At 34.7% G+C, this 22,005-nt stretch overlaps 1 protein-coding gene and 2 long non-coding RNA genes across 5 annotated transcripts; 1 reads left to right on the forward strand and 2 right to left on the reverse strand.

Annotated features, from left to right (window-relative positions):
- Nucleotides 1–103: 103 nt before the first annotated feature.
- Nucleotides 104–8,055, reverse strand: LOC147480791 (uncharacterized). The gene is made up of 8 exons (XR_015206624.1): nt 7,622–8,055; nt 7,153–7,331; nt 6,683–6,729; nt 6,069–6,500; nt 4,099–5,356; nt 3,802–3,871; nt 2,253–2,296; nt 104–369 (listed from the first exon to the last, which is right to left on the reverse strand). It is a non-coding gene; the product is annotated as an uncharacterized LOC147480791 (long non-coding RNA).
- Nucleotides 8,056–9,261: 1,206 nt separating this feature from the next.
- On the reverse strand, nt 9,262–11,169 carry LOC147480792 (uncharacterized). Its single transcript, XR_015204374.1, has 3 exons — nt 10,901–11,169; nt 10,509–10,724; nt 9,262–9,935 (listed from the first exon to the last, which is right to left on the reverse strand). It is a non-coding gene; the product is annotated as an uncharacterized LOC147480792 (long non-coding RNA).
- Nucleotides 11,170–15,005: 3,836 nt separating this feature from the next.
- Nucleotides 15,006–21,871, forward strand: LOC147480793 (uncharacterized). 3 transcript variants are annotated; one of them, XM_086581026.1, is made up of 8 exons: nt 15,006–15,505; nt 16,595–16,990; nt 18,650–19,154; nt 19,248–19,310; nt 19,513–19,656; nt 19,721–19,801; nt 20,151–20,291; nt 20,372–21,871. In XM_086581026.1, the coding sequence occupies exons 1-8, from the start codon at nt 15,041–15,043 to the stop codon at nt 21,478–21,480; spliced, it is 2,904 nt and encodes a 967-aa protein (XP_086437152.1). In that variant the 5' UTR covers nt 15,006–15,040; the 3' UTR covers nt 21,481–21,871. The 3 variants fall into 3 exon arrangements, with proteins under 3 accessions (XP_086437152.1, XP_086437153.1, XP_086437154.1); XM_086581027.1 differs by having other exon boundaries at nt 20,375–21,871; XM_086581028.1 differs by lacking the exon at nt 19,721–19,801.
- Nucleotides 21,872–22,005: the final 134 nt, after the last annotated feature.

Below are 22,005 nucleotides of genomic sequence, written 5' to 3' on the forward strand. Positions count from 1 at the left end.
GGATCATAAGGCAAAGAAAAGGGAGGAGGAACCCCTATTAGCAAGAAACCCAATTCCAAGTCATGCCTTTTGCATCGTGAACACTCGTGAGTTCTACAAAAACTTTAGGCTGCTTTATAAGAGAATCGTTACAAAAACTTCAGGGCGCTTTATAAGAGAATCGTAGGTGGTTGAGTTAGGCATGATGCAATCCATCTTATTAGTAGTACATCTCTCACCATCTTCTGGCATCCCCGTACGAAACCCATTCATCCCCAACAATAAACATCACAATTGTTGGTTGAAGACCTTTATCTAGCATCTCACGGAGGAGCTCGTGGCCCGGCTCAAAATTACTCACCTAGCCTGTTAATTAGATCATCAAGTTTCCTATCAAAAAAAAAAAAAAAAAAATAGATCATCAAGCCCTCCAAGGAAAGTGGATGATAGAAAAGTTGGGGTGGGTTTTTTTGTGAAGAATAGAGGAATTTGTTTTGTTAGGGTTTAGTATTTTGTTCACTGTGAAAGTTTTATTTCCTATATTTAGTCTCCAGATTTGGGATCATGCATTACGGTGGGTTTTGCAGACTTTTTAAGTGGTTTGGCCAGTTTTTTCTCCACTTTTTTCTTAATCCATCCTGATTTCTCTTGAGTAAAAAGGGTACTTAAAATTAGCCTACGTGGACACCCTCAGAGAGAAGGAAAAGGGACTGCTATTATATATATATAAAGACTATTCACTATCAGTTAAATCAGTTTGGTAAAAAGAATTTTCCATCCATGCAACTACTTACGTATAGAACTCCATTAGTATGAACAAATAGTCAAAACCACAAAAGAGTTTGTATTCATTAAGTATTGGCACATTTAAATATATATGAGAACATATACAACTTTATATTCTAATTATTAACTCTATCCAGCATAGTGTATGTAAAGTGATATAATGTCTTCAAATACCAATTACAAATTCATACCAATTTCCTTTTCTTTTTAGGTTTAGCAGTTACTACTTGAAAAATTGCAAATAACTCGGCCTACATTGATCTCGTATAGTGTAGCAATAGACTATACATAAGAGATGCATCAATTTGCCAGGTATGCAACCAACGTATTAGACCAAGCAACCAAAAAAAAAACATACCAAGCAAGGCTATTTCATTATTGTACAAGATACGAACTCATTACTGTCTTAAGAGAACAATTTATCCATGAGGTTATAGTTAAGTGATTCACTCAGCTCCCAGTAACAAATTAATGAAAATCTATTGTGTTCAATATGAAAATTAAGCAGTTATGGACATATTAACCAAATTAGTAGTTGTCGTTACATTATTTATAAAAGAATTTGCCCTACATACTAAAAACACCATCTAGAACCAAATTAGTAGTGAATGCTAATCAGAAAAATGACTCTTAGGATGAACTTTTGTTATCATAAAAGTATTCACAATACCAATTATGTAGATCTTCCATTTCAGAATTATACCAAGAACCATATTAATATCAAGTGTAGATCGACGTATGTTACATATGTCAGTAGACTTACATACATATGAATTCTTGTTAGCTTATATGCGGGAAACTTATACGATGTACAATACAAATGGCAGGTTTCAAAAAATAGATCTATCCCGTATAACTTAGTGCAATATGAAGCTATTCTGCTAAACTGCTGAATTGCATAAACAAAAAAATCAATTTCGAAAGCAAATACTTCTAAAATCGTAGGCTGATTTGTTGTAAAGAATTCAAAGGATATGCATGCAAATAAAAAAACAATCATGCTTACCACCAAAAGATAGTGTATTATTGGAATTCCCATCCTAATGTATTCACAGTCCCATGTCTCATCAGTAGTTATAGGGAGAATGTTTGAAGGTTTTAGGGAACGAAATGAGTGTATTGGTATGAGTATATTACTTTGGTTTAAATTTTAAATGAATACTCATACCAATTTTAAAATTTTCAAATGAATACACTCATTTCCACAATATTACAAAAGTCGAAATGAGTGTATTCATTTACCACACAAACAACCCCGAGTTATCCAAAACGAACAATTTAACTCTAAATCCAATATAATATTGTTTAAAGTTCTTTATCTTAGGGCATTATCTTTTTTGATACATTAGACAATACATAGGGAATATTTCGAACAGTAAGTTGCATTATCGTTAATAGTAAGCTATGTTATCGTTAATTGAAATTTCATCAGTAGACAAAATTTCAATAAAATAAGAGAATGATGTGGATGGTGTTTGTGTTTTTACCTTTAGCCGATACATTAAAGCAACACAAATCCCCATTGCAATTCCTGGAAACTCAGTATCATAAAGAAGATGGAAAATGTCAAACACACAACTTGGCACTGAAAATTGCACAGAAATCCCCAAATCACACTCTCAGAGAACTCAAAACCCCGTGAAATTATATAAGTAAACCATTAAAAAAATGGAAGCAAATATATTAAATGAGGGAAAGATAAGAAATGGGCCAAGGTTACTTAACAAACCTTTGAAATGGACGTGAGACTTTGAAAAATAAGTTGCAAATGAAGAGGAATTGTAAACAAAAAGAAGAAACGTGAGAAAGTCACTTGTTATATTATTCACCTTGATATAACATATCCAATAGACTCATTAAAGGAAAGAAAGAACTTGAGATATATTTCATACTCACTTACTCAGACCAAGGTATCTGGACACTCAATCAGACCTAACTACCCATGGTAAAACTTACTGTGAACTTGGAATAGGTGAAAAGAAAGTGACCAAATTGGAACAATAATTCACCTACCGGGCGCATTGCATTTACATGTACAGTGCCACTTGTGCATTTCGAATATTAACTGTGGTAACCAACTTAGGAGCCCTTGGTTGGGCACAAACTAAGAACAATAAAGACTCGAGACTTCGCAACTGGGGAGCCTTAAGACAATGACACACTAAGCTAAACTTCTCTGTTTCGCTTTTCATTGTTCTCACCATATTTGACATATTTCGATTAAGCCTCCTTCGGCACACATTTAATTTGTTCGTTGACAGTTTTTTTTAGTGAAAAATTAGACAACAATAATGCACAGAGACAAAACCCTGGAAGATTTTTGCTCTCCTTTAACCTTGAATTACATGACAACCACTGAAACTTATGATAAATTGGTGAGTGTGTTTCATGGGTAAGTATAATATTTATTAACCACTGTCATAAAGTGTTTGACACTGGTTACCAAGTACAATCGAGTTGGAGCACCCATAAGTAAAAAAAACTCTTATTTTCTATTTTGAATATCCCTGGAGGTCTTAATAATCTCCTCCCAAAAACAAACTCATCTTCAAATTCAATAACGCAATCAAAAACCTTTTTTGAGTAAAAATAATAAAAAGAAGAAGAAGTTCAATGCCTACCTACCAATGAGGTTGTAGAGTGTCTTGATAATGATCTGGCCATCCACTCACAAAAATATTAGCTAAGATGGAAATAGATTAATTTTTTTTAATCACAATGATTAGGAAAGAAATAGAAAAGTAAAATGTTCAAATCTAAGGTTGTATTGGTAGCGAATGAATTAAGCTCCATCTGCATCTTTAATTATATTGGTCTAGCATATTAAGGGTACAACTCTGACCTCTCTCTCTCAGCGATAAATGAAACCTTGAAGACAATAGAATACCATGTGATTAATGCACGCACTGATAATGAATGCTGACTTTATCGAAAATATAACGACACATAACAACCATCTTGAATAATTAATTATCATTCAAGTAATCATCTCATTATGGATGGTTACTTCTTACTATCGCGATGAAGAATATATACCTAAGCATCCTCTGCAAGTCCCATGCTTTCTGTTTCTTAACCTTACTCAAGTCCATAAGTTGTTCCTTGCCTTGAGGAGAAAACATTTAAGAGCTTTAAACACAAAGGGTACCCCAATTCAAACTAAAAAGTTCAAATCAATCAAAAAGCAACCATCCCATAGTTGAATTGATACCAAAAGAAAACAAAAATTCAGAACTCCATGCCGAGAAATCTATTTGTCTTTCAAGTAATAATCAAATATAGATATAGTAAAACATGAAACCTAAGAAGAAAATAACAAAAAGATATATATACCTGGAAACACATCAAGGTATAGATTCAATGCTTAAGCATATGTTGAGGTTGAGATTCATGCTTAATATGTGGTTTAGTAGGCCAAACACTTTGGGGTTCAAAGCTTAATTAGGTAGGGACGTGGTTCAACATCAACATAGCATACTGGTCTCCAACCAAAACCAAATCCTGCAAAAAATAGAAACCTTAAGATAATAAGCCAAAAGATAAATTTCAACACAGATTTTTTTTTAAAAAAAAAATTGTCAATAAAACGATGATATTGTATGCTTTTGGGAGAACTTGTGGTGAAGGGGTTCATTGACTTTACTATCAAAGAGTATTACATCAATTATTTTCATGTTATGATATATCTATAGTCAACACAAACCTGCAAAAAAACTTTCTTAAAGTGTCAATTTTCCTCCACTACTTTCAAAAGGATTGAATTCATTCAATCACTCTGTTTCAGTCTAGCCCCTGAATTTGGACTTCACCATTTGTACAACGGAAACAATCGAAGACAAAAGTGCCAAAATCAAAGAACACAAACAGGAAAAGTTTGGCCCATTACAAAAATGAACTACATAGATGGTATTCATGGTCGAAGGACTCATCCTTTTTTGGAAACGATTGAATAACATGTGCTGAAATATAATGGAGAAAATCATAAAACAATTGCATCAATAGATAGGATAGATTGCAAAAAATAAACAACGTCATGGTACAACTCAAAAAAATAATATGAAACACGTGTATTAGGCATACCTTTCATGTTCCTTTGTTTGTTAATGTGAAAGGCAGGTATCCTCTCTTATTAACTATCATTTACAAAACTTTGATTAAAATGGTAGTAGACCACCAGAAGCAGAGTTTTTATGAACAAAGTAATAAAGGGTTTACAAAGAACACCCAAATACACGCATATATAAGTAACTTCTTAACCAAATAAATGACTTTTTAACATTCCTAAATCATCATTACAAAGTCATGAACCATTAAAAAAAAACAAAAACCCAACTTCGATTATTCTTTCATTGCTCCCTTTAAATTAATTATGTGATTGAACGTACAATCTGATAATGCAATCAATTATTAGCTAGTAATATTCAAGAAATAAAGAATTCAAGAAATTACCAATAGCTATAACAATTGTTGAGAAAGAGAAAATTGATAGGAGATCAGAAACCCTAGCAAAAGGTTAACACCCTCATTCTTACATTAAGCAACATAGCACTTGTCTCTCTTGTCTTATGGTCCAAATGGGCAAAAGTTATTCCTAACATCAGAAGAAATTCAAATGACTGTATAAGAACTTAGTATTGCAGAATAATCGTGTAAGACTACTACTACCTGAAATTCAAGCAAATAATCGATCAGAATTTGCAGCTAATAAGAATACCCCAAACCCCAAAAGAACTCCAAAGCTGCAATATTGTCAATCAATTGCCAACGCAGCAAATTCTATTTAACTGTTGCGAACAAAGCTAACAACGAAATCGTTGAGTTGGTTCCCATATATAATCTAGACCTCCAATCACATAATCTTAGAACATTAATGGCACAACCACAAAACATGACCTCTACATCATTATTCAAGACTTCATATTAAGAAAGTTTACCAATATGTGAGTTCATAAACAAACCAAGAGATGACATCAAAATTTCAACCTGGGTATTCAGAATCGCGGCATATATCTATGTAACAAAATTACAACGAATTAACAATAACAACATGAATAACTGCTATTTCATACAGTGGAACCAACAATCACAGTAAACTTTGAATAAATTTCTGAATTTCTTTTGTTCAATTTTAATATGTATAAAGGTCTCATTTAGTACTTAAAATTTGAGCAAATAGCAAATAGACCAAAATGTAGTTCCTAAAAAAGAGTCTATTGAGTTTTCTTGATTGTTCTAACATTTTTTAGACATCAATATACACGTGTATTGATTCTGATAAATAAAGTAATGAAAATTCACGCTACCTGAATCAAATATATTAAATCCATGACGCTGAATCAGGAAAATTAATGTGATGAAAGAAAGAAAGAATTTCAGTAACGACAAAAACAGAAAGAATTTAAGTGGGCAAGAAAATTTAGATGCAAAAAGAAACAGGCCTTCAATTGTTTTTTGGCTGATGGAGTGAAGATGGAAGAAGAGAAGTTAGTTTTTGGTTGAAGTCTAAATACGAATGGAGAAAAACACGGAAACATGCAAACTGCAAGACATTGCAAAGAAGACTTCTTTTTGCGCGAGTTTAAAGTGGGGCCTACCAATAAGGTGCCTTGGCGTGCATTTGGCCCATCTGGCAACTGTCTTTTCTCCATGGCCTTATAATTAAAAAATAGCATCGAAATCCCGAGGAGATCAAAGGAACTTCAGCAAGAAAGGATTGAGTCCGAGGAGATTGTTTTCTAAATAATTTTCAAACAAAGAACGATTCAATAAAAGCAATACAAAATTAATCTAGAGATTAGAATCATGTTTTTTTTTAATCATTAATAGAACATTTGAAAATAAGAAGATGGCACAAACTATATAGGAATCTATATTGTCTAAAGTATTAAACCACTAAAGAAAAAAAAAATCCTTGTACCTTGATCGATATTGATTTCATCTCAATGGGTGAGGATGAAGAATCTTCTGCAATATCAAAGAACACATGGAATTAATGTACTTGGGGATAACAGAAAAGATAAAACCAAACACACGATATTGCATTTTAAAATGGTAACTTATAATTAAAAAATAGCATCGAAATCCCGAGGAGATCAAAGGAACTTCAGCAAGAAAGGATTGAGTCCGAGGAGATTGTTTTCTAAATAATTTTCTCGGTGTTGTGAGAATGAGAGAAGGGAAGCTTTTGGGTTCTGAGTGAAATGAAATCAACATGCGATAGAAGCTTTATTGTTTCATGGAGGTGATTGCTTTGCCAAAAAAATTTGGTGTTTTGAAAAGCTAAAATTTGGAGAAGAAAGTACGAAAATTTTACAATTGTTATCAAATGAACTAAAATGGATTAAAACAAAAAGTGAAAACTAAAAACCAAATGAAGAACCAACATACCTCAGCTTCTAGTGATGTTCCAGAATCCCCCTTGGTGCCACATAAATCAGCAAAAAGAGTAGCCCACTTGACTGCCTTCCTCAGTCTACCAATAAGGTGCCTTGGCGTGCATTTGGCCCATCTGGCAACTGTCTTTTCTCCATGGCATGACTCCAAGCCCTCTCTGAAGATGGATATACCTATTTCAAAACTTAAAAGATTAAGTACATCAAGATCAAGCATTGTGACAAAGAAAGCACATGACCACTGAAGAACCATGACTTTAAACAGAATGACAGCTTTCCATAATACTATTGCAATTTTGTGTTGAACTATCTAGCAATAATGTAAACGTTCAATGTGGCGAAGCTTTCCACTTCAAAAAAACAAAGATGAACATGGAATAAACCAACCCATTATCTGAAGATGGATTTCACTGGGAAAAAAATGAAAAATAAAAATAAAAAATAACAATAAAAATTCGGCTAACCTGCCTGTGTTTGTCCAAAGAAGAGAGAGAAAGTTATGGGAAGAGAATACAAGCAATGGATAAGAATCGCAGAGGTTCTTATGTCAGAAAAACTGACTTATAAATATTCATCACAATTAGATTTCCCTTAAACCCAACTCTAATTGGTACAAACCACACTGGTGCATAAACCTTTGAACAGGACGACATATGACGATTCGGGCTTCTGGCGATTTGTGGGAGGAAGATACGGAACATAGGGTTCCACACGTCTCAGATTAACAATTTGGTTCGTCTGGGTAGAGAATCTCAAGAGTTGTTTTTAATTTTAGTCGTGGTTTTTTTTTTTTTTTTTTGGGAACAGTCGTGGGTTTTTGAGGTGGGGTTTCCATTTTAAGTGGGAGACATCTATCGTAGTTTTTTTCTCCACTTTACTTTTTAAGTGGTTCGGCTAGTTTTTTCTCCACTTTTTTCTTAATCCATCCTGATTTCTCGTGAGTAAAAAGGGTACTTAAAATTAGCCAACGTGGACACCCTCAGAGAGCAGGAAAAAGGACTGCTATTATATATACTAGATAATTTGCCCGGCATTCGCCGGGCTTACTACATTAATAGAATGAGAACATCTTATAACATAAACAGTTGCAAAGAAACTAACTACATAAATACATACAGAGGTAGGTGAACAAAATTTCCTAGAAATAACCTTTTGTACAAAAAGAGGTCTCTTCAAGGGGTAGAACATGAACACCGGTGGCTAATCCCAGCAGACATTTCGGTGCCTCATACTTCACCGAATTTAATGGTTAAAATTGTCTTTTGATAGCATGTTTGCGACAATAACTATATCTCTGCAAAACCTTTCACGGAAAGTCATTTAACGCTCCAAACCGCTATTGCCATCGAGGATTTCTTCTCAAGCAACTTGGTGTTGCTAAGACTATAATTTGATAGAGCGGACTTACTAAGAGGGTTTAAAATTACTAATGACATCCAATGTTGATATATTCATTTTTTTCCAATGGACACTGGGACTTGGACTATAACCTTCAATGTTGTTGCTTGTGCAAAGAACAGTTTTCTACTGTGCCTTTTCGCTACTTCCTCCCCATGATTGTAGCCATTACTTGAATAAGCTTTCTGCAACAAACGATAGAGCAATAGAGCCGACATCCGTGCTCGATCCTTGACCAAATCAAGATCACGATAGTCTAAGAACTCGCGACCGATCAATAAAATTTAACGACTTATCTCGCCCATGTCGCAAGCAAAGCAATAAGTGTGCCATCTCCAATTCCAACCGAGAGCATCCCTCCTTAATCCAATTAATCCAAACTAAGCAGCTAGTTCTAAAACTTACACCACAAAACAAAGAAAAAAATAACGAAATAGTTATAAATGTGCAAGCTCCAATTTCACATTGCCTCTTCTCATAACACACTTCAAAAGATTTGACAATTTCAATGAGAAAAGAGGAGGAAAAAGGTTACAAATGCTTACTTCCATCATTCCATTCAAATCGATTAAACAAATATCACACTCTAAGTATCTCTTCCTAAAAGAAACAGGGCAACTCCTCTATAACCCAAACATTTGTGCATTACTAAGGGTCGGGACACTTAAATAAAAGTGCAATGTTAGAAGAAGTTAAAATTGAAATAAAGCACCAAAGTCAACTATTGTAATTCATTTAACAAAGAAGAGTAGGATACACTAAGGAAAATTGTCAATTTAACAAAGCTAAAATACACATCTTGATTTGGCTCTTACATAATCTTGATCAAATCCAAGTACGAGAATAACATAAATCCACTAACGGAATAGCAGATAACAAAACAACATACAAAAAGAGTAGAATATACGCGGTTTTAATTTTAAGCCACAAAGAATCATAGGAGATGCCACCGCGATATTCGATCTTGAATGGGGTACCATGAATTCCCCATACTTGCATCAGTATTTGGACAAAGACATCTTTTCAAGAACCATGGATCAGAATCCACCCTCTCAATAAGAGACCGAGCTTGTCTCCGTTGTTGGGAAGAAGAATGTACATAGATAAGGTTTTAAAGCGAGAAGGAATCCTTAGCACTTTCAAATCTTCGAAAGTATTGATGAGTTGTCTTTGTGGCTTAGTCACGTAGGGAACTTCAAAGAGTCTCCTTCAAGGAGATAGAATTGCGAGTCCTTGATATCCATTTTTACATTCTCATGTCCTCCGGTGTTCATTGAGTTGGGCCATCTGCCAAATCAAATATCCCTTCGATGGCATTAGTGCATTCGTAACCTTTTGAATCCATTTGTTGAGGAACCCATCATGATCTTCCCCTGTTGCCTTCATTATAACCATAAAATATAAAGAAACAATGAAGGAATTGCAAAAGACATATGTTAACTATTGATTTTCGATTATATCCTCTTGATTCTAGCTACTGAAAGCCTGGGGCCTTCCAATGAAACCTCAGGTTTGTATATATAAACTCCCTGTGAACAATGAAGGAATTGCAAAAGACATATGTTAACTATTGATTTTCGATTATATCCTCTTGATTCTAGCTTCCCGAAAGCACGGGGCCTTCCAATGAAACCTCAGGTTTGTATATATAAACTCCCGGGCAAGCACAATCAAACATTTACCAAATGTATATATCGAGGCCATTATTAAGGCAATAGCTGAGACTCACAAAACGCCAAAACTGCTATAACTATGATGATGTTTAGTCAAATAGTAGACATACTCTTAGGTCTTCACCATGGGCAAACTGATCCTAGGTAGAGTAAGAGCATTCACATTGCAAGCATTGATTCCCTTGTGCAATGCAATCAAACACATCCTAAATTATGAAAACCCGGACAAACACACAATTATTTAACAGTGTAAAAACTTGTCAAAAAGAGTGAAACTCACAGGTAGTAGTTGAACGGACATGGATGAGAAAACGAAGTTCTTGTTTTTAGCTTCGCCTAGTGCAGGGTCTTTAAGATACATCACGTTAGCACTCCTTATACCTCTTCTTGACTGCACATTGGCCCCGCTTTTCGCGCAAATACCACTAACCTGAAATGTGATTTAATCTGAAAAGTTTAGTGGTATTTGCGCGATCCCCTTGAAATGTGATTTAATCTGAAAAAAGAAGGGCCATTGCTATGAACTAAGAACTTTGAACACTTCAGACTTAAAAGCTGTTGTACTGATCTTAGTAGTACTAATTACTAAATGCCTTTTTCTTTAAAATAAAATACTATAATGATATCTAAGAGAAGAGGATATTTCAGGGTAAAGAAGCATCAAGACCTAACCTTTTGTTGGATATGAACTCCAATGTCTCCAAGTATTATGTTCCCAGAAGCATCTGTTGCATTTGACGTCTCTAGCAAATTATGGATTCAAAGGTTAATGTAGGATAAAATTAGTTAACCTGAAATTACGTTTGAGAACTAAACATGCTTTCTAAGAGATCAAACATATACTTAAAATGAAACCAAAATTCAATAACAACATTAATACTAACACCAATACAATAGCTTAGACTCCTGCTTTAATAATATTTAAGAAACAAAAATGATTAACGGATCCAAAGAGAAAACCATGAAGCCACTCTTTCATTTGGTTATTTCCAATGTAATGCCATTACAAAATTATAAATAAAAATAAAAGTAAAAAACCTTTTAGCTTAACATTTGGAGACTTTGCCATTGTAAGATTAGAACTCCTTATTTTGTTACATGGCTTTATTTTATTTTTTTTTCCTTCCGTATTATGGTCAAAAACACAAAATGTCAACAAACACAAGATGGCGACTAATATCTAGTTGCATAACAAAGAATGTCTAGTGCAAAAATTAGTACACGATATAAAGTTTGAAAAGAAGCAAACCTTGAAATTCAAGAAACAGAGAGAGAAAGTGAAAGTGAAAGTGAAATTGAAGGAAAATAGACCGAGACTTTTTTTTTTTTTAATATTAGCTTTTCGGTCAAACATTGCACACCTTCGATGATCAAATGATTCCTCTCCTCGAGGATTCTCACGATATCTCAACAACCTCTATTGGCGAGGCGTAAGCAGTTCCACTCTCTTGAGATCTCCCGAAATTTCCTTATCACTAAGTTCCATTTAAATTGAGGTTTTATCTACTTATCTATTTTGGGTTTTGTTTGGAGATAGATTTAAAACAGAGTAAGAATGGAGATAAGATTTAAGAAAGGTTTTTATCTACTTATCTATGGGCTACGAACAATTAAATTCGGAAAAAAAAGGGCGTAAATATAAATTAGAATTCATTTTTTAGGTAAAATCTGAATGTCGAGAGAAAAAAATTTCGAATGGGTCTTTAGGAGCATTCTCAACTACTCAGTATTAATGGTCTTTGATATAAAGATGCTTCTTTGATGAATATATGAGTACCATTTGGTAACATGATATGGGTTATTCTGGAGCCTTCAATGATTTGTACCAGTCCCGCTATATATGGTGGATACATTTCGTGGATTAAAAACCAACTTTGAAAAAAACTTCTGGTTTTTCAGTATAGTGTATATTGTGGCACTGTCGACTAGATATAAGTTATTATCACAATCATGCATTCCACGATCCATACCTTTATAGAGAAAACTATAGAAAAATAAAATAAAATAACGTAATTAGACAATCACAGAATAATAATTAATTCCTTCTAATTCCAAACTCAAAATAATATAGAAAAAACAATAGTTACCATTATCTAATGAGGAAAAATTAAACTTAAGAACAAAAATAATTAAATTGTCTATTAATTAGACAAGTAATAGTAAAATTTAGATCTTTTGGATCTAGTTTGGTAATTGTTCAAACATAGCATCAAATGCTTCATTAGTGAGAGGTTGGCTATTAGCATCCTCAAAGAAATCATTACAATTCAAGAGTGTAATGTCCAATGGTATTCCAGTATCAAATCCTTCCACCACATTTGTCTCCATCTCCATGGCATTAACGAGGCCCTATATTTTTCTACCAGATATGTCGGTGTACGACAAGTACGTGACCAATGCCTGGGTTCTCCACATCTGTAGCAGCTGCTCTTTGAATTTTGCTTTTGATATTTCTTAGTAGGGGCGCAAACCACCTCTTTTTCTTTTTGAATTTCGTACTATTATTTGGGCGTATATAACTATCTCTTATGGAGTAGTTATTATATCCACCTCTTTTAGATTTTCCTCTTTTGGAGAATTTGTCTTGCCCACGTTCTCTTTTTTCTTTGTCTTGACCAAGGTTGGCATTTGCTTCAGGAATTGCCATCGCTCCAGTTGGTCTTGAGTTATGGTTCTTGATTAAAATGTTATTATTTTGCTCCGCAACAAGGAGACATGTTATAAGATCAGAATATTTGGAGAATCGTCTATCTCGATATTGATACTGCAAGAGCACATTCGAGGCATGAAAGGTTGAAAGAGTTTTCTCTAACATTTGCTCATCAGTTATATTTTCACTACACAATTTCAACTGAGAAACTATATTAAACAAAGCAGAGTTGTATTCAGAAACTGTCTTATAGTCTTGGAACCTCAGGTTGAGTCATTCACTATGAGCATTTGGTAGTATGACCATCTTCTGGTGATCATACCTATCATTCAAGGATTTCCAAATACATGTTGGGTTTTCCTATGTTAGGTACCCATTCTTTAAGTCGTCATAAATATGATGACGTAGGAATATGAAAAGTGTGGCATTTTTCTCTGGACTCATTTTGTTTCTTTCTTTAATAGCATCACCAAGTTTTTTTTTTTAAAGTTTTTTAGATTGTAAATGGATCTTGGCATCCAATTGCCATGAAAAATAATTGTTGCCTCTAATTGAAAGAGCTTGAAAATCGAGTTTAGTAAGGTTTAACATATTTCAAGTAACTGTAACAGATTAAACATACATGGAGTTAAAAAAATGTATTAAAAAAATTGATGGCATAAAATATTCACGTTCATGATTTTAGAACTTCAAGTCCTTATTTATGTTAGAACTTCAGGTTCTTGAAAACAAAATAGATATTGGAACTTCAGGTTCCTAAAAAAAATTGATCTTGGAACTCCAGGTTCCTAAAATTTGAATCTTGGAATTTCAGGTTTCTAAAAAAAATAGATCTTGGAACTTCAGGTTCAAAAAAAAAATAAAAGAAGAAAGAAAGAAACAAAATAAAAGTATAGATTAAGTATGAACAGTAACATTCTATATTTTATATCTGATGATCTAACTGTTGGATTTTTCTCAAATTTTGATATGATTGTACTCTATGAGTCGTGCATCTACAGTAAAAATTTCAGATCAATCCAACAATGGAAAGACCTTCATCTAAGCGGAAAACAAAAATCTACTCTAGTGAAAAAAATCGGTTAGTGTTCTCATTACCTTTGCTGTAGTAGATGAAAAACACTTTTGCTGTACTAGTGAAAAAAACCTTCATCTAACTGTAGTAGATGATGAGTAGAAGAATATGGTACTGAGAAGTTGATAGCTCCTAGAGTCTTCGTACTGATAACGTGTTAGAATTAAATAGACTTAGAGAAAACACTACATTAATTTAAGTAGATTGAATTAGAGAGAGAGAGAGAGAGAGAGAGAGAGAGAGAGAGAGAGAGAGAGAGAGAGAGAGAGAGAGAGAGAGAGAGAGAGAGAGAGAGAGAGAGAGAGAGAGATCTTATTGAATGAAGTAAGTCTGAATGGGAGGAGGTTGCCTTTATATATAACTATTTCCAAGATAGAAGATTACCATGATAAACACATATGAGGAGGTGTATCATATGGGCTCAATGGTGGGCATCTATATAGGCCCATGAATTTCATAACAGATTTCACGTTTTAATTATTAATAAGGACAGACTTGATTTTTTTTTTATTCTTTCCAATTTTACCATTCTATGTTTGATATGCGTAGACGTCGATGGGCAAACTTCACATACCAAGATATGGTATACACTGACAGTTGTACATACTATTTTTTTGTGATGTTTGGTATGCATACCTAAGGTGGTATACACCGGGGGACACCTGTGCATACCAAGATACTATTGTCTTTTTCGGATAAAAATCAACTATTGTGAGTGAGAGTGTTTTTGAAATAAGGGTGAGTTTTTTGGTTTTTTTGTTCCAATAATCTGTCCTCACAGAAGTATCACAGTTGAAGGGTACGTGCACGGCGCTCCGGAAACAATTAATATTTCCCCATAATAATTTCATTTAGCCAAAGTGGGTCAAAATACAGTCATCTACCTAAGTCAAGTCAAACTAAATAACCATACCAAAAGCCTATTCCTAATTTTGCGAGGGAGTGGTGGCAGTACTATAGTAGGTAAACTAGGCACCACCTATTTTCCTTAAACCGTACACTTTGTCATTACTCTCATATATATATGGAATATTTCCATCAACTCTGTTTTCTCCCTTTCAGAGAAGAAACCAACCTGAAAGGCCCCATGAGAAGTGCATCAGGCATTTTAACAAAAGATAACAAAGTAGAAGTAACAAGTAATGAAAAAGGTTTTGAACAATCATGGTTTACAGCTAAAATAATAGGCCCATCAAAAAAAAACAAGAAAAAATATTATGTTATAGAATATGATACATTATTTGAAGATGATAATCTTGTTACACACTTGAGGGAGCTTGTTGATATAGCTCATATAAGACCTTTACAACCAAATGACACAACTTCTTTTAGGCTAAACCAACAAGTTGATGCATTTTGGAATGATGGGTGGTGGAAAGGTGTGGTTATAAAAGTTTTTGAGGAGGATGAGGGTGGTTTAAGGTATAGGGTTTATTTTGAAACTTCAAAGGAGGAAATGGAGTTTGAGGTTTCTCAGTTAAGGCTTCATCTTGAGTATGTGGATGGGAAATGGGTTAATAATAATACTAGTGCTGAACATGAACTACCCAAGGTATTGTTTTTTTCTGTTTTTATTTTTTACATTTTTGCTGTTTCTATAAAGTGTTTGGTTATTTTGAGATTTAGTAGCAGGGGTTTTGTGTATTATGGGTTTTTGTAGTATGGGGTTTTAGTTTTGTGTAGATTTGTGTGAATGGGTATTGTTTATTCTATGGGTACAACTTCAGTTTGTAAAGTACATTGTGATTATTTAAAAGTTTGTGGCTCAGTTTTGATATTATGAAAGATTTAGTAATAGGGTATTGTAGTTTCGTTCACTGTAGATTTGACGACTTTTATTCGAACTTTGAATCTGCAGTTGCTATCTTGCGCGTTGTTATGCGTATACTTGTATGTTGTTTGAAGTTGAATGCGTCTCGTAAATCTTCGAAACACACTGACTCACTCGCACCTATGTTAATTCTTTAAGAAAGGGTTTGTTTATTCTAAGGGTAAAACTTCAGTTTATATTATACATTGTGATTTTGCAGAAGTTTGTGTCAGTTTTGTATCTTCTTTAAGAAGGGTTTTGTGTATTTTTGGTTTTGGTAACATTGCTATTTTGTGCATTGTTATGCAGATACTTGTATGTGGGTTGAATTTGAATACGTCTCATACTGACTAACTCACTTGTTCCTATGTTAATTCTTTATTGGTGTGTGTTTTGCTAGTTTTTTGTTTGATGTGTTCTGTTTATCTTTAGCAACATAAGTTGTGTGTGTATGTTTCCCAAAGTGTTTCTAGCCATGAACGGCCATTGATGCTATGATAATAGAACACATTTGATTAAACATCAAAAGGGGACCTAAGTAGATTCGATTGAAAGAGTATTATGTTGTTCAACCTGTCATCTTCGATGAGGAGATCCTCAAATTCAGTGACATTTGCCTAACCTGACTCTGATCTCTATTATTTACTAATTTGATGCTTGTAGTTTTATTATTTGAATCCCACAGTGATAGCATGCATGAGTAACTATAGTTGAAATTTCAAATCCACATACTAGTAAACATGTGGTACGATTTTCATGTTTTTCTACTCAAGCTACACAATCCCCTGTTTCCTCTGAATTAGTGATACAATCTTCTTACTCATATTTTAGGGGAAAATGGAGCAAGTTGAGGTTAGCCTCGAGGACAAAAAATGTCATGGTGCTTGGTTCCCAGCTACCATAAGCAAAAAGACCAGTGATAGTTCTATATTGGTTGAATACAAGTTGCGACGGGGTGATAAGGACGAGCTGATGACAAAATCTATGGACTCCCAGCACATCCGACCTTGTCCACCTCCCAGTTCAGACAGCAAAACTTTTGATCTTCTGGAAAAAGTGGACGCTTTCTACGATTGTGGCTGGTGGAGTGGAGTTGTTACTAAGGTTCTTGCTAATGACAAGTACAATGTCTTTTTCAAGTATCAGAACGAACAGAGAGAATTCAAACAATCTGACCTAAGACTTCATATGGACTGGATCGATGGCAAATGGGTTTGTGATTCTGTGGTATGATTCTTTGTCTTTTTTCATATTTTGTTGAATATCAATATCCGTTTAGTCTAGTCTTAGGTACTGAGTATTTACTTAGTGTGAGAGTGTCTTTTTCCCCCACAGAGGTACTTCATTTATACTATGGGTTTATGGCAAAAAGAGAGTATAAACTATTCATGACTCCTCAAATTGACACTTAGTAACTTGAGGACTTTGTTACTGTTAACCATACTTACATGAGTTACATCTTACATCCATAAAGCCTGCTTTAGCTTATGAGTGAGCACGTACCAATAGTCTCTATGTACATATATTATTTTACAAAATGAAAAATTTGTTTTACTAGGCTTGTAACGTCATTTAATTTAGTTGAATATGCCATGAAACTGAAGACTATTGCTGTTAATAGTGTTCACAATCTGAACCAGCAAAGACACAGTTGATTCCTTTCAAAAGCATTATCTAAACTTACCCTCAAAGCGATCTAGTCTGCTTCTTCTGAGTAGTTGGCCTGGACTGACTTGCCACCTGCAATCGGAGTGGGTAATAACCACTTGCAATTATGTAACCAATGCCAGCTTTGTTATAGTGCTCTCTCCATAGAATAAGATAAAGATCTTTACGGAACTTTTTTCAGATTTGGTAAGATAGGGATTGAGTTACTTAAGTTGATTGTTTGGCTATAGAGATTAGAAGTATTTGTTCAGGAGTGGTAATGAAGGAGGATGGTTTAAAAATATGTTTTTTCTATCCATTCAGATAAAGTTAGCTATAGTAAATTACCGATACCAGTGAAGTTTGAAAGAATAAAAAGGAAGCCAGACAAGTCAGTTCTGTCCGAGATGTATCAATAGAATTTGTGAATAAGGTCTTCCGTTTTGTATGACTGGTACAGTTTTCTGGTCTGAAATATAATAATGAAGCGAAGCTTATATGAGGGAGATGAAGGTAGAAAAATAAGGTGTGTCCTGCTGTTTCTAGTGTGCAGTTGCACAATGGGAAGGTGTCACTGTAGATGATATTTCCTCGTGAAAGGTTATTTGTTCATGGGAGGGTGTTCTTAATTGCTTTCCTAAGAAATATTTTAAAACAGTTTGGGGTGGAAACTTTTCAAATCGTGTTCCAATCGTTTTTAGGCAGTTTGTACTGTGAAAACACTATACATTCTCTCATCTTTTTGTTTCCTCTTAACTCCATTTGAGTCTATCATAGTAAGGGATACAGAAGATACTTAAAAGCCAGAGCGTGGATTCATAGTGAGAGAGATTTCTTGTCTATTCTGTATCTGTCACACACAGTAATTCTCTCCTTGACAACTTGATCTCATTGAATGGATCGTCTTTTCTGTTGCACTGTACTACTGGGGAAAAGAATGTGGTTCCTAGGAATGTTGCCACAGACTAGATGGCTATGGTTTTATCATCTCATAAAATTTTGGCTAATTTTTTATCTTGGTTTGCATCTAATGTTATTTATTTTAGCATCAATTTCCTTAGTTCTAATTTAAATGTGCAAGTAGTTGCAGACTTGCAGTTTTCATGATGGATGTTGTTACTAATTTAAGGACAAATTGGATAGAAATTGAACTATTGAGATGTCAACCTTTAAGACTGCTGCAGATTTTCAATTTATGCCTGATAAACGTACATGTACTTTTTGTGGGCAATGTTTCAGGAAAATGTAGGCATAACACGAAATGAAGGCACTGTCAAATCCAGTGATTCTAAGCGCAGCTCGGTTCTTCACACTGGTGTAGCCAGTCAACTGATTCCCAGTGAAGACATGGAGAATTTCTGGGAGAACATGCTTGCTAATGTGACAGACTTGCCTTCTGAGGCTTTCTTGTTGAGCCAGGAAAATATGAAGCAGTCAGTTCCTGAAATTGTTTCTCAAGTTTCAACACCTTTCAAGAAGGTAAGGGACAAAGAAGCAACAAAGGTTATCATGCCCATAAAAGCATGCGTTGCAAGAGGAACATCTGCGGGAAGCAAAACTGGTTTAGAATCTCTGTGTTTCCTTTCCTCGTCCATGAAAGGCAAAAGAAGTACGTTGCAATGTAGAACAACCAGAAATTCAATTCCAACTGAACTCTTTTCTAGCTCCTCATCTAAAAGGTACACTGAAGATAATCAAACAGAGAATGTATCTACAAGGAAACTAGGACAAACAAAAGGATCAGGTAATAAAACATTTTCGACATGGTGTTGAATTTTGAGTTGTTTGTTGATCATAATATCCTCCTCAAAAATTAACATCTCATTACAATTTGTAGGTAACAAACGTAAGAGCAGAAGTACAAAATCTCCGAGTTCGCTGAAGATATTAGAACCGGAAGGTGGGTAATGACTAAACAAGTAAATAAATCATTCTGGTTTGGAAAGTGTGGGCACTCTCATCTTGAAGACACTGACTTTTGTTTTTATTCCACCCCCTTTTGAAAAACCATATTAACTCCTCAGGAGATACTTTTTATTCAATACTGTACTCGAACATGTACATATTGGTCTGTGATGGACACCCTTTGTTGTACTTTTTAGGTCCTGTGCATGAACCTATCAGCAATGGGAAGACAGATTTTCAGACAAGGTGTTCGCCAACGTCGAGCTATACTATAGAAAAGCATCTGCCACTTTCTGTGTTCCTTAAGAACTCTGGTTCTTCCATAGCGAACCAAAATGGAGGTAACCCCGAATCACTTTGTAATCTCTTTTTAAATTGGTTGGTTTGATAGTTAGTATCTTGTAGGAGAATTGGACAAGAAAAGTCCAGTCTTGAAAAGAAAAAGGTGGCAACCACAAGTTTCAAGCAAAAAAACATTAATTTCAGGTAAATAGTAGGCTTTCACATTTTTAACATTTATGATTGAAATGCATTGACTTAATAGTTAAATGCATGAGGTCAAAAACTTTGAGCATAGTATAAAAGTTGGAAGGTTAAGTAAACTCTAAAGAAAGATCCGTATGAAACAGAAAGAATATTAATTGCTAATCAAGCCAAAAAAAGAAAAAAGAAACAAATCACGAAGTGTTAGATGTTCTTATCACTGAGAGAGTGAAATTATGTACATGTTTTAGCTCTGTCAAGAGTATTTCTTTCTTTTCACATTATCCAATTTAAATTCTTAAGTTGAATGTACATCTTATTGGTCATTAAGGCTTTTTGTGCCATTTTGTAGGTCCTGAAGATGAAGCTCTTAACAAAGAAATGACAATTGTCCCAGCAGAATGTATGCAATTGCTGGATCCTGCTACAGAGGAGCATGACATTCCGTTTCTGTGCCTTGAAAAGTGCAGTTCTATACTTGAAGACAATGGAGGTAATCTTAAATCAAGTTCTAATACTTATCCTTGTTAAATAGTTAGATTAATCATCGCTGCCCTTTATGTGGAGCTTCAGCAGAGAATCAGCTCATGCCAATGGAGGCAATCACTGAAAAAGAAGCATCAATGAAGATCCTCAAACAACTGACGTCATCAAACGTGGTTGAGGGTTCACATAATCTGGAAGAAACCTTTGATGACCAGTATAATGATCGTCGATCCTCAGTTGTTGTCACTACATATGAGGCAATCAATCCAGGACCAGGAGAGGCATCATCAAAGAGATTGAAACACTCGCAATCATCAGATGTGGTTCATAGCTCACTTGCTTTGGAAGAAACATTTAGTGACCAGTATAACAATACAAGAGTAGAGGATTCCCATGATATCGCACTTGATGTCACAACAACTACATATGAGGAAATCACTCCAGCAGATGTACACATTGAGAATGTCAAGCACCAACAGTCATCAAATCTAGTTGACAGTTCATTTAGCTTGGAAGAAATCTTCATTGACGCTGACCTCTCTGATGACGCAAGAGGAGATGAAAGTGCTCTTCGTTCCTCTATTGATGTGACAGCCACAATTTCATCTCCCCTGCAACAGGATGGGGGGACTCTTCCTCTAGACAGTGAAACGTTACCATTCCTAAAGAAGTCACATCTGTGGGGAACTATTGAGTCTGTAGAAGTCTTTAAGGTTATACCGCAACGACCACATTTCCGTCCCCTGCAACAACAAAATGAGGAGGCTCGTGAAGGGATGGCTATGGGGTTCATGGTGATCCTTGCCGGTGTGATGGAAAGAACATGCAAAGCACAATTTGATGAACCTAGGAGCATGCTTGAGAACAAGTTGAACACACTCACGGAGTTAGAAGAGCATGGTTTCACTGTTCAACCACTTAGAGATCGACTGGACGAGTTGCTAAGGATCAAAGAAAGGTGCAGTAAGCTTGATGATTCAAACACATTTGAAAGGGAGTTTATTGCGGAAAAGGGTAAATCTGATGAGCTACAAGAATCTATCAACCAATTGAACTCGAAACTCCAAACACTTTTGGTGGAGAGGGAGAAGAAATGCTCTGTTGTAGCTGAACTACAAATGAGTTTAGCTGCAATCAAAGAAAGTATTCAGAGTTTCGTACTTAAGTTTGATAGTGTGGTCACTGCGCCTTGGTGAGTCCCAAGACTAATGAACTTTCTGAGAAAATAGATATACATTATCTACTGTTAGTGTAGTTTAAAAAAGTAACCCAGCTGAAAACTTTTAGATGCAACAATATTACACATACTGTAAAACGTGAAGGTTTCTATACATACTGTAATCTGGAGATGGGAGTTGTTGATATCATGATATGTTTAGGTGATGTTATACCTTCCGTTAGAACCTTATGGAGAACAGGATATTTTAACTATCTAGTACTTTTTTATTTTTATGTTTTGGTTTGTACGCTTGTTATGAAAAGGCTGTAACTTGCAAGTCCTTCAGGACTTTGGTATGTGATCTTCAAAACTTGTTTGAACAGAATGAAGTTCCGATTAATTCAAAGTAATAAATATGACATTTTCTGTATGTATAATGTATTGTACACTAACGCCAATCAGTTCATAATTTTATTCTGACCTGAACCATAATAATTGGATGAAGTTCTTATGTATAATTTTTCACAACAGCAATTTGCGTTTTTAGAATTTGACACCTGTT

Source organism: Coptis chinensis, chromosome 8 (genome assembly GCF_015680905.1).
Source record: "Coptis chinensis isolate HL-2020 chromosome 8, ASM1568090v1, whole genome shotgun sequence".
Lineage (NCBI taxonomy): Eukaryota > Viridiplantae > Streptophyta > Magnoliopsida > Ranunculales > Ranunculaceae > Coptis > Coptis chinensis.